We start from the raw sequence: 15,817 nt of genomic DNA, 5'->3' as shown, positions 1-15,817 counted from the left end.
GGTCGGTCTTGGGACCCATTTTGTTTTCCTTTTATCTGCTTCCCCTTGGACAAATTATCCATAAACATGGTATTTCTTTTCATATTTAGGCTGATGACACACAAATGTACTTGCCCGTCAGATCCACAGACCCTGGGATGCTGAGTTCACTTAACAACTGCCTTTGTGAAGTAAAAAAATGGATGTCAAATAATTTCCTCCAGCTGAACTCACACAAAACAGAAATCCTGGTCATCGGGTCTCAGCAGATGGCAGATGGCTGGTTCCCTAGTAAATCACATTAAGCCTGTTGCAAAGAACCTTGGTGTTTGGTTTGATAGTAATTTTAAATTTTGAGCAGCACACCACAAAGCTTGTTCAATCATGTCTTTATCAACTTAGATAAATTGTTGTTATATTTCTATGTTAACCTTTAAAGACACCGATACCATTTTACACGCCTTCATCTCATCACTCCTGGATTATTGCAACAGCCTTTTCACCTGTTTAACCCAAAAATCTATTGATCGACTCCAGACTGTCCAGAACTCAGCTGCCAGGCTTTTAACCAGAACAAAGAAATATGACCACATTACTCCTATTTTAGCTTCATTACACTGGCTCCCAGTATGTTTTAGAATTTACTTTAAAATTCTATTGATCACTTTTAAAGCTCTTCATGGCCTCTCGCCTTGTTATATTTCTGACCTTTTAGTCCCATACGCACCAGCACGTACCTTGAGATCCTCGGGCAGAGGTCTGTTGTCTGTTCCAGAGTCTCGACTGAAAACTAAAGGGGACAGAGCGTTTGCTGTCAGGGCCCCGAGGCTCTGGAACAGCCTGCCCGAGGAAATCAGGTCGGCTGAGTCAGTGAACTCTTTTAAGTCCCTTCTTAAAACATACTTTTATTGGAGAGCCTTTCATGATCTTATTTGACTTCATTTTATCCCTTTTATTTTATGCTATTTTACTTATGATATATTTATCTTAAACGTGTATTTTGGTCTTTTCAATGTTTTCTTGCTTTTATCTTGTATTGTTTTTGTATTATTGTCTCTTGGGTATTATTGTCTTTACACTTGTTAAAGCACTTTGTAACTTGTTTTTGATCTACAAATAAAGATTAATATTATTAACTAGTAACGTATAGGCTAATGATGTCAGTTGTTGCCGTTAAACTGCTAGCTGAGGGTGTAAGTGTGTGCACTTTGTCATGGTTTTCGTTCACTTTCAGCATCATGCACCTGTAACGCTCTGAAGTTGGAAGTCGGATATTTCAACTTTGACATTCCTAGTTCCGAGCGGTCTGGAACGCGGCACAACTCACACGAAGAAGAATCTCTGCGTCACTTCCGCTTCTATTCAACAATGGCGTCCTCCACAACAGGAGACGGCGTGAGTGAAGCACAAACAGGCAAAAAATCGAAAAAGACAAAAAACCAAGGTAAGTTATGTATGCTGCCCAGTTGAAGACTGTTAATTAACGCTCAGCGAGGCATTCACTGTGAAACAGTTGGATTTTGTCGGCTAACTGGTGTGTTGACATGTCTGTTGCACGGCACGCATGAATTAACGTTAGCATCGAGATAGCAAGTAGTGAGCTGAGCTGTCGTGTGTTGTAAACATTTGTTGAATGTTTTGTTAAATATGTCACCCTCGTTGGCGTGGCTTTAACTTCACAGCTAAAAAAACGACATTTTATATTATGTTATTTGTGTAATGCTTTTCGTTGTTAAGCGTTTTCAAGAACTGTAACATCACAGCACACCTAAACTCTGCAGCTGTAACGTTAAACTAAATTACTTAAGACAATTACTTAAACTAAATTACTTCTTCTAAAACTTAGCACGGGCGTAAATGAATCCCTGTGTTGTCTTTCCTTGTACATCCTTGTTATCATACTCGCTGCATTGCTGTATTCAGACATTGCTAACATACAGATTTTTGGACATCACACTTATATGACCTCTTTTCCATCTCTTTTTAAACGTAGGGGGAAAAATACGAGTCTTGAATAGAAGATTGCTACTTTTAGCTACCCTCCACCGCTGTTCCCCCCGAGCCCTACATTTATAATCTTTCTCTGTTCATCAGGCTGTAGTGCACCACATTGTCCTATAGGGGTCACTCCTAAGCAAGCAAAATACAACACAGGGTGCTGGCGTATTGGACATGTGGAAAAACTGTGTGCCTGACATTGGTACAGAGGTTGTATGTCAAACATTCCATGGTTTGGTGTCTGTGTCATGCAGTGGATGAATCTGAACTCCTGACTGTTCCCGATGGATGGAAAGAGCCAGGCTTCAGCAAAGAAGACAACCCGCTTGGTCTGCTTGAAGAGAGCAGCTTCGCCACCCTCTTCCCCAAATACAGAGAAGCCTACCTGAAGGAGTGCTGGCCGCTCGTGGAGAAGGCCTTAGGAGAGGCAGTAAGTTCAATGATTCAGGACAGGATTTTCCCTGAAACAAAAAGTAGTGGTCGACCAATCAGATGTTTTTCTGTGGCCTATGGCAGTATATTTAGAGAGCACGTATAATTAGATTATTCCATGCACACTCCAATCTAACATACGTGGCTATTTTAGCCAGTAACTATGATGAGTAAGGCTTAGATACATTTTTTTATTAATTGATTTCAAAAATCTTTTGGGTGGTTATGCTGTAAATTTCAGATTGTGACATAATTCTAACAAAATACTGCTCATCAGTGCAGCGGAACAAACCTAAATTAACTTCTGAAAACAGATTTTTGGGTGGTTGAGGATGGAAGACTTATTTTAGTAATCAGGAGAACAATGCAAGTCTATAAATCTGCTGGTGCAGGCAAGTCAATTAATTAAACTTAGTTAATTTAGCGATTTGTATGTCATAAACTACTAATTACCTATTAAAACATATAAAATTTATGATGATTTAAAGCAGAAAAGCAAAGAAATCCTTACGATTAAGAATCTATCAGAAAATATTTAACATTTTTACTTGATAAAGACTTTAGCAGTTCAGTTTCTCATCAATTAATAATTATAATAATATTGTTGCTGCAGGGTGGTCAATGTGAAATGAAGGAAAATATTCACTATAATCAATAGGGGTAGGAATCACCATAGGCCCCTCAATACGATATTATCACGACACGATTTTGCGATTTTAAACATGCGATGTATTGGAATTTATTACTTTTTTCCAACTTTAAATTGTCTCGTTTTTTAGTGGACTGAAAAAACAATAGGTTTTATTATATACCAAAAAAGTAAAATTCTCATGTACAATTTATATAATAAAAGATCGATACTTGGGCTCTGTGTATGGAAACAGTATTGCCACGGAAAATATCGCGATACTAGGCTGTACTGATCCCCCCCACCCCTAGTAATTATTGTAGGTTACACATTTAAACAAACTCTACTCTATTTTTACACACATGAGCGTGAACCTGGCTGGGTTACTTCCCTACCTTCGGGCAACGTCAGACTGGATTGCAGACCTGTAGTGTGCAATTTAGGCTTCTATTAATCACCTTGGGGAGTTCCCATTTCATTTAACATGGAGTTTTGTTCTTCTCAGCACATCAAAGCCTCTCTGGATCTGATAGAGGGAAGCATCACAGTTTGCACCACTAAGAGAACTTTTGACCCTTACGCCATTGTGAGAGCCAGAGATCTCATCAAGCTGCTGGCCAGGAGTGTCCCATTCGAACAGGTAATGATCACAGTGCTCACATACAGGACACTGCTGTCATGTGGGGCAGTGGTCTTGTTGTCTGTGTCTTGTTCACATGCCCCCCAACCCATATCTTGCAGCACAGGCCATATGAGTTTTGTGTCTTAAAAAAAAAAAAAAAACACAAACTTTTGATGACAGTAGGAGCAAACACGAGTGATGCTGATTTCTGACTATGTTTTTGCTTCCAGGCTGTGCGGATATTAGAGGATGACGTGGCGTGTGACATCATCAAAATCGGGACCCTGGTGAGGAACAGAGAGCGGTTTGTGAAGAGAAGACAGCGGCTGATTGGCCCCAAGGGCTCCACCCTAAAAGTGAGTCCCACACCAAAATCCAGCTTTCATCCAACACATCTCAACCTGCTGGGAAGCAGCAGTCATCTCAGACATACTGCTTTTTTACATTGTTGTTTGTTTGATATGTTCACTGTTACCACAGGTAACCTACCTCCCTAATAAGGCTGACTGGGGTCCCAAATGACCCATGAAAACACAGTTTAATGCAGGTCACACACCTGCAGGATTTGGAATACATGAAAATCAATGGAGCTTTTAACTGTTATCTAGAGAGGGGCGGATGATACCAAAGCCACAATGTTTGTTTCACTTCTGTGAACCGTACGAAGCGTGTTTCAGTACATTGTGCCGGAGCACAAACATCATTCAGTCTGTCAGTCTTGAAAGTTTTGCAGCTAAATTGTAGTAGGCACATTTGTGGGATAAATAAAGAGGATAAGTGAGAAAGATGGGAGATGTACACTAGAAATGCATAATTATAAGCATGAGAACATTTCTGCCTGATATCAAGGAATGTAATTAAAGCAATAGGCTATTAATTTAATGAAGATCCTTCTCCAATCACATCACATGTGAAATGTGACATTAATAATAGTGGTGTCACATTTTCAATTCTAAATAGCAGATAGATCAAAATGATAGGAAAATTCTGGGACAATCACCAATCTCCACTCCTACCTACTTGTGCGTGTTTGGCACATGTTCAAAGAAGATGGCCGGTAGCCTGCAGCGGCACTTTTCAGAGTCAGAGATGTGTCGCAGTTCATGGATTGTCCCTCGCTGTCCACCGTCATCATGGTTATTTAGCTAGTTCAGGGTTTCCTCTGGTAACATTCCAACACAAAATATGGTGGTTACATCACACGTACCATGCAGGCTATGTGTAAATGACAGTTGTCATGGCATAAAACAAATGATCTGTTGATCTTTACAAATCAAGACTCAAGTCTTACAATCCCATAACCTGGGAAACGAACAAATCTGCAAGCTCAAGTTGTTTTTGCTCTTTCAGATGCTGAGTTCTATATTCTTTTTAATCGACAGTCAACTCGAATGGTGGAAATCAAAGTTTTTGAGAATAAAGTCAAAATATTTTCAAGAATTTAACTGAATTCTTTCCAAACTCTGACATTGTAAAGCTGTGTAATAAGAGGAGTGAAAATATGTATGCTCACTGGTCTGTCTGCTATGGTGCATTTTGGGATGAATGACATTAGGTGGCAGCATTGCCTTTAATCAGCCGCAGTATCTAAGCCTTTTTCTCATTGGAACAGTATAGCAGCACTATTATCAGATCATTTCTTTTTAAGTTTGAGTTAAACGCTTTGCTTTCCTCTCCCTTTTCTCCAGGCATTAGAGTTGTTGACCAACTGCTATGTGATGGTGCAGGGCAACACGGTATCGGCCCTGGGGCCCTACAACGGCCTAAAGGAGGTAAGAAATGGTCAGGAGTTAAAATGGTAAATATAAAGGGTGGAGAAACTGACCTGCAGCAGGTGATCATGAAGCAAAACCAACCAGTGTAAACACAGTTCACCGTGACCAAACAGAAAACTGAAAATTAACATTTAATCATTATAAGAGGAATTCTACCCATGAAAATGTGTTCACACAGAGAACATCAGAAATGTGACCCTGCTGTTCTGTGAATACTGTGTATCTTCTCTGCTGCCTGTACTGAGGTGTAACACGAACAACACAAACTCCCCTCATGTTTGGTCTTCGTTGAGCTCAGCTAGAGGTGAGATGGATCCCTAATGATCCCTGTTGGGAAATCTGGCTAGTTGCAGCAGCAAATAGTAGCAGGGGATCGAAAGACAAACATTTATTTCATGGCACCTTTCCTGCCTGTGGTGTAGTCACTACCCTCTCACCTTTCAGCAAATCCCATACCCCCTGCCCTGTAAAAGCTAACTGTGATATTTTGGATGTTATTTTCCTACATTCTCTGTGACTATTAGGACAGCATTTTTTGAAATTGGTTCCAGTATTGAGCGAGCGTGCTGCAGTCGGCAGCAGCCAGACAGGCATGCAACGTAACCCTTGTGTGCAGGTGGAAGTGGGTGGTTAAAAAAAACATACTGTGGGCGAGTGAGGTTTACTCACTGCAAAGCCTCGCTGGTTTCCGTCACACTAGCGTTTAGCATAACCCAAACATTTGTGTCCTTTTTTTACTCTGCATGTCACAATGTTTGCGGGAATGGGCGGTTTTAACTGTGCCGCAGATGAGAGCGGGTGGTTAAAAAAACATACTGTGGGCGAGTGAGGTTTACTCACTGCAAAGCTTCGCTGGTTTCCGTCACACTAGCGTTTAGCATAACCCAAACATTTGTGTCCTTTTTTACTCTGCATGTCACAATGTTTGCGGGAATGGGTGGTGGAGTAACACACATGTTGATCACAAAATCAGCGGGATCAAGAAAACGGTCCCGCGCAGGTCTCTAGTTGCGCCCTGTCAAAGTACGTCCACTAAAGTGCTTGTTTCTCAGGTTGTTTTTTTTTTTTTTTTTTTTTTTTTGAAAGAGTAAGATCCTTATTGTTTAACCAGAAACCGTCACTATATTCTTGTCAAACCACCAGACTCCATTGACAAAAACATATATATTACCTCTCCGGTTTACCGCTGCTTTGATTGGTTAGTTAGTTTGTTATTGTGTGACATTGAAAGTTACACAAAAACATAAACTAACAGACCGAGACGACACCAGACGTTAACAACACCACTGTCAAGAAAAGAGACATGAAATTATTTTAATTATGACAGCAGCCAGGGAAAATACTATTGTGAAATAAAGACTTTTGAAAAAGGGTATGTTTAAATAAAATGGTTAATTTTTTAATTTTTTTTTAAAGAATTTCTTAAATTATTACATTCTTAGTATATTTTTTTCAATCAATTACATTTTTATTTCCTTTTAATAATCAAATATTTTAAGCCTGGCGTCTCAAATCAGAATAAAGTTTTAAACAAATAACACAGGATTGTTTCATGTCTCTTTCTCTGTTGTTCAGGTACGCAAAGTAGTGATGGACACAATGAAGAACATTCACCCAATCTACAACATCAAGGTACGTTCAGTCTGCTGACAGGTGAGGCAGCTCAAAAGCAATATCACAGGAAAGACTGAGATGTTTGGACAGACTGCATTCATGCCCAATGAAGAGGTTTTCCATCCTTGTTCTTGATCTCCTGACTGAAATATGTCTCTCTGGGTTTGTACGCCAAGGCTGGCTTGACCTGGAGCTGAGGGCATGAAGGACTCACAGATGCTCTGTAGCAGGCATTCTGTTTCACAAGTGTCATGGCATCTACATCAGCTAAGCAGCTAGTTAGAGGCTACTAGCATAACACAACCAAATCCCCAAACCAACTGCCGTGGTTGTGTTGCATTGTGGGTTATGTAGGTTTGACAAGGAAAGAATATTTCTGCTTCTGTTGCATTGACTTTGGTCTTTTTTTAAACTCTCCTTTGTGAGTGCTAATTTACAGGAGTGCAATGCTAAATAGGAGTACTCTTGCAGCTAGTGGTGATGTGGCCTAAACTCTTATTACCCGCGAGTCCAAGCCCGAGTGGGAACCTGCGGATGCAAGGCACACTTCTACCTGTAGGGGGCGCTATAAGCAAGGTCAACGCGTTTGGGTTTGGAATGCCCACCTACGAAGGCGCATATTAAAAACATTATGTTCGGTGGATCCACCTGAATCTCGTGGTATAGGCCACGCCCATTTCTGTCAAAAAATTTTCCAGCAAAAACGCGAAATGTATTTTAATAAACTCCTCTGAAGCTGCAAGTCCGATCGCCAAACTTGGTACGGATAATCTCTGGACCAAGCTAATGAAAGTTTGTAGAGGAAATTTTCATCCGACCAAAAATGTAGCAATTATATGCTAACAAATATTTGCGCAAAACACTATAAACAGGAAGTTACGTCATATCATGCCCTGGGGCCTGTGCAAAATTTGGTGCAACTAGCCGTAGGTGGCGCTATTTAACCCCCCAAAATTGTTCCTCTATAACCACAAGTTGCATTGACATTAAAGTTGAGCAGAATTGTTCAGGATGGTCCCCTGGACTTAAGTTCATCCATGTGTGCCCATAGGTGGCGCTGTTACTGCAGATTAAAGTTGTCAGAAAAAATCCCATTGACTTACATGCATTTTATATCTCTACAACCATGAGTCCGATTGACACCAAATTTGGGTCAATGGTTTCCCATGGGCCCCTGATGACACCTGAAACGTTTGGTGCAATTCGGCTTATAGGTGGCCAATAATCGAAGCTCAAAACCCATAGGAAAATCTGATTCATTTGAATGGGATTCTAAATCACAAAAACTGAAAAAAATTTTCTGAAGCGGCAACTCTGATCGGCACCAAACTTGGCACGGAGCATCTCTATACCAAGCCGATAAAAGTTTGTAGACAGAATTTTGATCCGCCAAAAAACGTCCGAATTATAACCTAACAAATTTTTGCCAAAACGCAACAAACTGGATGTCACCCCAAACTGGGGGACCTTATCTGCCGCGCCCTCCTCTTGGTGGAGCTACTAAGCGTATAACAATTAACACTCCCATAGACATACATTCATTTTATCTCCGTAACTGCAAGTCCCTTTCATTTCAAACTCTGCTCATTTCAACTCGAGCCAGGGTGGAGCGCCCGGGTCGACTCGCGCGGGGCGAGGTGGCGGCTTGCGCCGGGAGGCTTGGACCCCGCTTAGAACTACTTGCAGTTCTAGTTATTAGTTTTAGTGGTTGACTATACCACTAGTCGAGTAGTTGGTGAAGTCCCTGGTTTAATTTTTTTAAATAAGTTTTGTCATCAGTATTTAAACAACAAGAAAATCATTGAAAATCTGAAGAGAATTGTTTTGTCAGACAGTTTATAAGGCAGGATTCAGTTAAGGTGGAGTTGGGAGGTTAATTGCAGGTTTGATTATTAAGATTTGAACAGTCTCGGTTAACAATAAAAATCTTATTATTACCACTGAATCAATGTGATATATAATAATGTATCACATTTCTTTTACTTCTACCACCCCATTCCAAACTCTGTGACGGCTGGAACCCTCAGACACTGATGATCAAACGGGAGCTGTCCAAAGACCCCGACCTGCGGATGCAGAGCTGGGAGCGCTTCCTGCCCAAGTTCCGCCACAAGAACCTGGCCAAGCGCAGGGAGCCCAAGAAGAAGAGTGTGAAGAAGGAGTATACACCGTTCCCTCCATCACAGCCAGAGAGCCAGGTCAGACGTTTGCACATTTATCTGAACATTTACCGTTGAAATACTGCCTTGATATTTTCTGTGGAGATCACAGTAACACTCGTTAGTTCAAGCACTAAAGCTATAACATCTAATTTAAAAGAGGCTTTAGTTATTGGACAAATTGAGACTTTATTTTGACATTGATTTTAACTCTGTGGATAATCTTTGAAGGTTGACAAGGAGCTGGCCACAGGAGAATTCTTCCTTCGTGAAAGTGTGAAAAAGAGGAAGAAGATGGAAGCGATCAAGGTGAGCACTGGATTCATCTCCTGCTGGGCTGTAGTGTCTGTTTATATGACTATCTAGGCCACATATATGACAAGAGGCCACATTTTGTATGTTGTCTGAAATACTGCTGAAACTCACCCTAAAATGGAAGGAAGTGGAAGAGTTGCATCACATTTTGAGAACTGGCAATTGTGTGATTGTCATTGTTACTCTTTCTCAGGTGAAACAAACAGAGGCACTGACAAGAAGCAGGAAGAGCGGAACAAAGCTTTCATTCCTCCCAAAGAGAAGCCTTTAATGAAGAAAACCACTAAAGGTAGAAATGAAAGAACAAACCAAAGCAAAAAAGTTTGAAACTGTGCACTGTGAGAGTACAGCTAACCTCTATCTCACCCTTGTTGACCTTTTCTCCATCACAGCTCCTACAGAAGGAAAGCTGGACATCGAAGCCATTAAAGAGAAAGTGAAAAAAGCAAAAACCAAGAAACTAGGCGCTCCACCAGTGAACCCAGCTCCTCCCACCAGCAGCAACACCAACAGAAAGAAAAAGAACAAAACAAAAAACAAAGGCTAACCACAGGCTGTTGTCATGTGTACCATGTGATATGGTATGTGTTGGCCAGTCATGTTGGACAAAAAAGGACTCAGGAAGATGTGACATCAGACATCCAGTGTGTGTGTGTGCTGGGATCAAAATTAATTCCATCACAAACTGTCATGGAAGTTTATATTGAACTCCTTTTGTTGGGAGGATTTCCTGTTCATATATTACATTGTATAATTTCCTTCTATCTGGAGACCAATTCTCAGTCAGAGATGAACAGACCGCCTGTGAGTGAGGTTCATTTTCCTCTTCTGTTTTGATAGACTGTCCAGATTTTGAGTGGCCAGTATTTATGTTTAGACTGATGTGTGTTCAGGAGAAGGCAGAAAAAAATTAAAATGTAAAATTAAAGGTAGATTTTTAACAAAATGTTTTTGTAGGTTTGCCTTAATTCCTTTAGGTCAAGGAAAGATTTTCCCAGCAGCTTTGTTGTAGAGGTACAGTATAGTGATTTAACAATATCTCATGACACAAGTTCATAGCAGACTCCACATTTATGAGAATGAGAATGAAAATAAAGGTTAATGTTATCCTCCTGTTCACATTGATTTCATTGCAAAGATCCGCTGATTTTACTCACGGAGCCTCCGGCTGCTTAAATCAGATGTAAATCTTTTCCGTTGCTTGCTTGTAGTTTAGTGACTTGTTTAAGCCGACTCTTACTCGTTTTCTACTTCTTACGGTTGTCTGTTTGGAGGAGGTTTTTGCGACTCACCACTCAAGGAAAAAGCACTGACAGAGATCTTTCAATTCAGTTCTTCATGGTTTATTGAAGAATTTTTTTAACAAATGTATCAACTTGAATTCCTTTTCCACAAGTCAGTGATCACTAAACTACTTCACTCTTCATTTCAATTTCAATTTTCACTTCAATTTTATTTATATAGCGCCAAATCACAAAAAACAGTTATCTCTCAGCGCTTTTCATAAAAGAGCAGGTCTAGACCGTACTCTGTGATGCTATTTACAGAAGCCCAACAGTTCCCACCAAGAGCAGCACTAGGAGACAGAGGCAAGGAAAAACTTCCTTTTAAGAGGCAGAAACCTCGAGCAGAACCATGGCTCAGGGTGGGCGGTTGGGGGTGAAGGGGAGAGAGAGGGGGGGGGGGGGGGGGGGGTGCAGCCTACACAATATACACACAGAGGTACAGACAGTGAAGGTGATGTTGCTATAGACTAAATGAATAATGGTACAGATATTTATAATAGTGTTAATGGTAACAATGGTAATGTTAATGATTATAAAACAATAATCTTTGACTTGATTGGAGTCCACCTGTGGTGTGGTAAATTCAATTGATATATGGATTGGAAAGCCACTATATAAGGTTCCACAGCTGACGATGCATATCAGAGCAAAAGCCAAGCCATGAGGTCAGAGGAACGGCCTCCAGCCCTCAGAGGCAGGTTAGTGTTGAAGCAAAGATCTGGGGAAGGCTAGTCACGGCAATTTTGTCTTTATAGCCCTATAATTTCGTCACACTTTGAAGCTTTAGGCTCCCTCTATCCTAGACACTCATTTGGGATAAGAAGGACACCTACAACTTGTCACATCATACCCAAGAAGACTCAAGGCTGTAATTGCCACTAAAGGTGCTTTAATTAAGTACTGTATAATGAGTCTGAATACCTACGTCAGTGTGGTATTTAGGTATACAGTTTTTATAAACATTTATAAAATCCTGACTGAACCAGAACCGTAACACTGTCAGCCATAAAACCAAGACAATTTGCTGAAATGTGCTAAACGCTCCGTAGAGCTAGGGGAAACTGCAGAGTTGTGGGTTCATCACCATGAGTAACTGCTTTTACATTTAATGTTTGTAATTTGACTTTGATTTTAATTTATATATTAAAAAAATGACTTGTGCAGCTTTAACTTGTACGCCACAGCAGTAAAATGACAATCTCAGTGGACATTTTGTTCCCTTGAGTTTTCTCTCACCATCTGTCTGATGGTTTAAAACTGCTGTGTCACTTGTGGCTTTACAAACAGGATGTGTGTACTTTTTCACAGTTTATGTACGGCTCTGCTGGGACCTGAAAGCTGTCTATAGACAAAAAAAAAAAAAGGTTGAATTAAACTTGAATCTTTATCATAATACTGACTGAATAAGTACATGTCCTTCAGGTCATCACAGTCTATTCATAAAAGAAGACATCGGGGTAAAAGTGGTGGACTGCATATGCTGTGATGAAGGTGAAGATTATGCCGATGGGACGGGCGACCAGAATAGACACGTAGTTGGAGTCCGAAGTAGCCGGGCTCCCAGTAACTGGATCCCAGTCTGGGGTCCAGTTGTAGCCTGGAAAAATGAAAGAAGTTGGACAGGTGATTTCCATGGAAAATATTGATCACTTCTTCACTAACACCCTGTTTGACAACAGAACTTTTTTTTATATTCTATAACCCAGTAGGATTTGAAACAGTATGTTCCTGCTTTCTGTCACTCACTTTTCTGTGTATCTCGTTCTTGGTTACCTGTAAAGACATGAAGACACATTAGAGATGGCTACACTTTTTTCTTGTTTTGACATCCACTTCAGCAGATTTAAATACACATTTCTCAGTTGTTTTTTAATTTGTAGTTTTCAACTGGTCTTGAAACTGTCAGAATGTCACAAAAAGCAAAGAAATAAAATGTGGTTTGGGTGAAAATTACAGACAAAAGCATTGTTTTGGCCAAACATTTTAGCAATGTCTTAGACTTCAACTTAATTCCAAGTCCAGGATATAAATTAGTTTTTGCATCAAAAAAGGGGACTGAATATATACTCACGGCAGAGATTCTCCTCACAGGTGTCTTTACATCCAGAGCAGGCTGCCCCCTGAGTTTCATATGGTCGCCTTCCGTTCACATTACCCCTGCACCAGGAACCATCATCAAAGTTAAAATAGCGACCCATGTTTTAGGTAGCACGTGTTTGTTCATTCTGGGGTCATCTTTTCTGTGAATTTCCCATCCTCTCATCTCCCTACTTTCATTTTTTCAAATGTTGACAGTGCACCTGTATTTGTCGCATTATTTGCTTTAAAATGTGGTGATCTAAAAAGCGGAGCTGAAAGGATGAGAATGACATTATTCTATGTTCATATATTGTCAACATTCCCCATGAAAAGGCCAATTACTTAATCAGTAGGAACTACTCTATTTGTTGGGGCTGTTTTCATTAGTAGGTTACTACATATTTGGAGCTGTAGTGAGTATTCATGGCAACAGAGGATGTAGGACTGAGTCAAAATAAACAAGTGTGTGCTCATGGCAGTGATGGCACACGTCACCCAATGCAACAGTGGGGCTCACTGATGTGTTTTGGACAATAATGTAGCTCTTTGGCACAGTGTAATAAGAAGTGTAAATAAATCTGAAGATACATACACAAAATATTAATTCGTAGTGGCAGAAGAAATATTCAGATACTTAACTTAAAAGTAGCAATAACACTCTGTGAAAATACTCCATTACAAGTAAAATACCTGCATTCAAAACAATACTTAAGTAAAAGGATGTAAGATTTATCACCTAAATTGTATCATAAGTATCAAAAGCAAAACTTCAAAGTGAATAAATGTACTTTATATCCTGTTAGATTCCACCACTGCTTATCAGTAGTATCCATTCATTGTTGGTTTAGGTTTCATCATGCAATTTGTTGATACTAAGAAGAACCTTGTGTGGCCTTGTGTTTTCATGTGCTGAACCTTGCAAAGTGGTTGAGGTGAATGTATTTAGAGGTATGCCACTTCCTTTTTTTTCTCTCTCTCTCTCTTTTTATTTTGAAATTACATGAAATGAAACTGAAACCTTGACTAACTTTTAACCCTACCTGATACACCAGCAGGGAAATATTAACAAATAAGGTATACAGAGAACATTTAATTGGCAAAAAAGACAACTTTTTTCTATGATCCTACATTGTTGGAGCTGTTTGAGTTGTGTGATTTTCTAAGTCATGAACTCAGAGTTGTAGTGTATTTTTAGATGTGTTCAACTTACGCTCTAGCATAGTTGCATACAAAAATAACGCTCTCTCCATCATGAAAGTTCCTGACACCATTTTTGCACAGTTGAGCGGCACACCCAACTTTGTAGCTGCTTGCCCACACAACCTGGAGTAAAACAAAAGGGTTAAATTGTGCAATGCAGATCAGAATATGAAACATGTTTAGCAGTTCCCCTTATTAGCCCTCGTATCTTCAAGCCTGTGTGATTTTAACACAAACAGGGAACAGAGAAAAAGTACATTGTTGTAATGTAAAAGCAGTAAAAAGTGCACACACCTGTGTGTAGTGGCCACAGACTTTGTTACATGTCTGGCTTTTGTAGTCATAGTGTTGTTTTTCATCCACCCAACTTTTTATGGCCGCCTTCACGTTAAATGATGATGGTGGGGAGCCTACCCATATGTTCTCTCCTACTGAAGGGAAGGTAGGGTGCACGCGGCGGACCTCTTTGAGGTAGATGTTGTGTTCAAACACACAGTGTCTTGCCCATGCTCTCGAAGTAATGGCCAAGCCTTCATCCCATGTCTGAACGAGCAGAGATAAAATTTAATAAAATTTTTAAAAAAGCTTTCCGAGGGAGCTAGGTTGCTTGATAGCAGTCAGTTAGCAAGCTTGTGAAGTGTACCATTGATTCCTGTCTCATAAATTCATGCTTCTTCTGTGAACAGAGGAGGGTCGAATTAAACTTAATGGTGCTATACAACTAGGAAGCTAAGATAGCTTTTCTCTATTTTTCTTGAGTCTTCAGCTCTTTGTTCCCTCAAACATCTGCATTTTCAAGATATTTGCTGTTGGTCAACGGGGCAAATTCATATGTCACGCTAAAGATTTGTGCAGATTTACTTTGCCCCTGCAAGCGAAACTGCTGATAACATACATTTCATTGAAATAAATCAACTTCACGATGAAACATTGGGATTTATTATGCCGGTGTGAGCCAGACTTTACGGCACAAACTGAAATTTCATTTAAAACCAAGCTTTGTTTTGTAATTTTGGTGACCTTACCCTTTAAACATCTACTTTTCCCAGCAGACAAGCTGTTGGTTAGCAAAGTATCATTAGCATTTATTTCCTGGTTGGTCCAGGGATTAAAGGCCACTACTGTACTTCTCTAAAACCAACAAAAACAAAATAATCTCCTTTACATTACTGCACAACGCTATGACATTTTGATATGTTGCTTCATTGTTTTAAGTCCTTACACAGAGATGTTCATATTATTTTGCTGACCCACTGCGTTGTTGGTGAGGTTGTTTTATTACTAGTCATTGCTTTATGATGATGAGGAAATAACTGAGAAATGGAAATACCCATAAATCTTACCATGTACAGCATGTCACTTGAAGGTGGCTTGACAGATGATCGTGCCCAGTTATGTTCCTTCACACATTCATCAATAAACTTCTCATCAGTGATTTCTAGCAGTGAGACTGAATACCCCCCCGAGTCCAGAATAATCCAGGCCCACAGTAACATCTCCACCATGCTCCCCATGTTTCAAACGATAAAACGCCACAAGTGAAGCCACAGACGCTGTGGTTGAAATGCACAAAACTGGAACAGGAAATTACTCACTTCAGTGAAACAGGATGTATGTGATGTTTTTGAGAGGTTCTATTAAAGAGATATAGCGGGTAAAACATGCAACATTAATCACACTAACAAACAAAGATGCAATTCTCTTTTCTTGTGCTGCCTTTAATTCTCTTT

General features: G+C 40.0%; 2 protein-coding genes across 3 annotated transcripts; one reads left to right on the top strand and one right to left on the bottom strand.

Moving 5' to 3' along the window:
* The first annotated feature begins 1,305 nt into the window (after window positions 1–1,305).
* Window positions 1,306–10,637, top strand: krr1 (KRR1 small subunit processome component homolog). Its single transcript, XM_038738853.1, is given in 11 exon segments — window positions 1,306–1,423; window positions 2,232–2,407; window positions 3,543–3,677; window positions 3,890–4,015; window positions 5,348–5,431; window positions 7,010–7,066; window positions 9,076–9,246; window positions 9,439–9,516; window positions 9,716–9,734; window positions 9,737–9,811; window positions 9,915–10,637. Coding segments are annotated over 11 exon segments (1,152 nt in total). The 5' UTR covers window positions 1,306–1,347; the 3' UTR covers window positions 10,070–10,637.
* Window positions 10,638–11,676: 1,039 nt separating this feature from the next.
* Window positions 11,677–15,666, bottom strand: glipr1a (GLI pathogenesis-related 1a). 2 transcript variants are annotated; one of them, XM_038739151.1, is made up of 6 exons: window positions 15,431–15,666; window positions 14,382–14,630; window positions 14,098–14,210; window positions 12,880–12,965; window positions 12,555–12,581; window positions 11,677–12,405 (listed from the first exon to the last, which is right to left on the bottom strand). In XM_038739151.1, the coding sequence occupies exons 1-6, from the start codon at window positions 15,599–15,601 to the stop codon at window positions 12,242–12,244; spliced, it is 810 nt and encodes a 269-aa protein (XP_038595079.1). In that variant the 5' UTR covers window positions 15,602–15,666; the 3' UTR covers window positions 11,677–12,241. The 2 variants fall into 2 exon arrangements, with proteins under 2 accessions (XP_038595079.1, XP_038595080.1); XM_038739152.1 differs by lacking the exon at window positions 14,382–14,630.
* Between the last annotated feature and the right edge of the window lie 151 nt (window positions 15,667–15,817).

This window comes from Micropterus salmoides, unplaced genomic scaffold (assembly GCF_014851395.1).
Source record: "Micropterus salmoides isolate LMB-PRFRI ecotype aquatic unplaced genomic scaffold, ASM1485139v1 Ms_hic_scaffold_23, whole genome shotgun sequence".
NCBI classification, from domain to species: Eukaryota; Metazoa; Chordata; class Actinopteri; order Centrarchiformes; family Centrarchidae; genus Micropterus; species Micropterus salmoides.
This window is presented reverse-complemented; position numbering and strand designations above follow the sequence as displayed.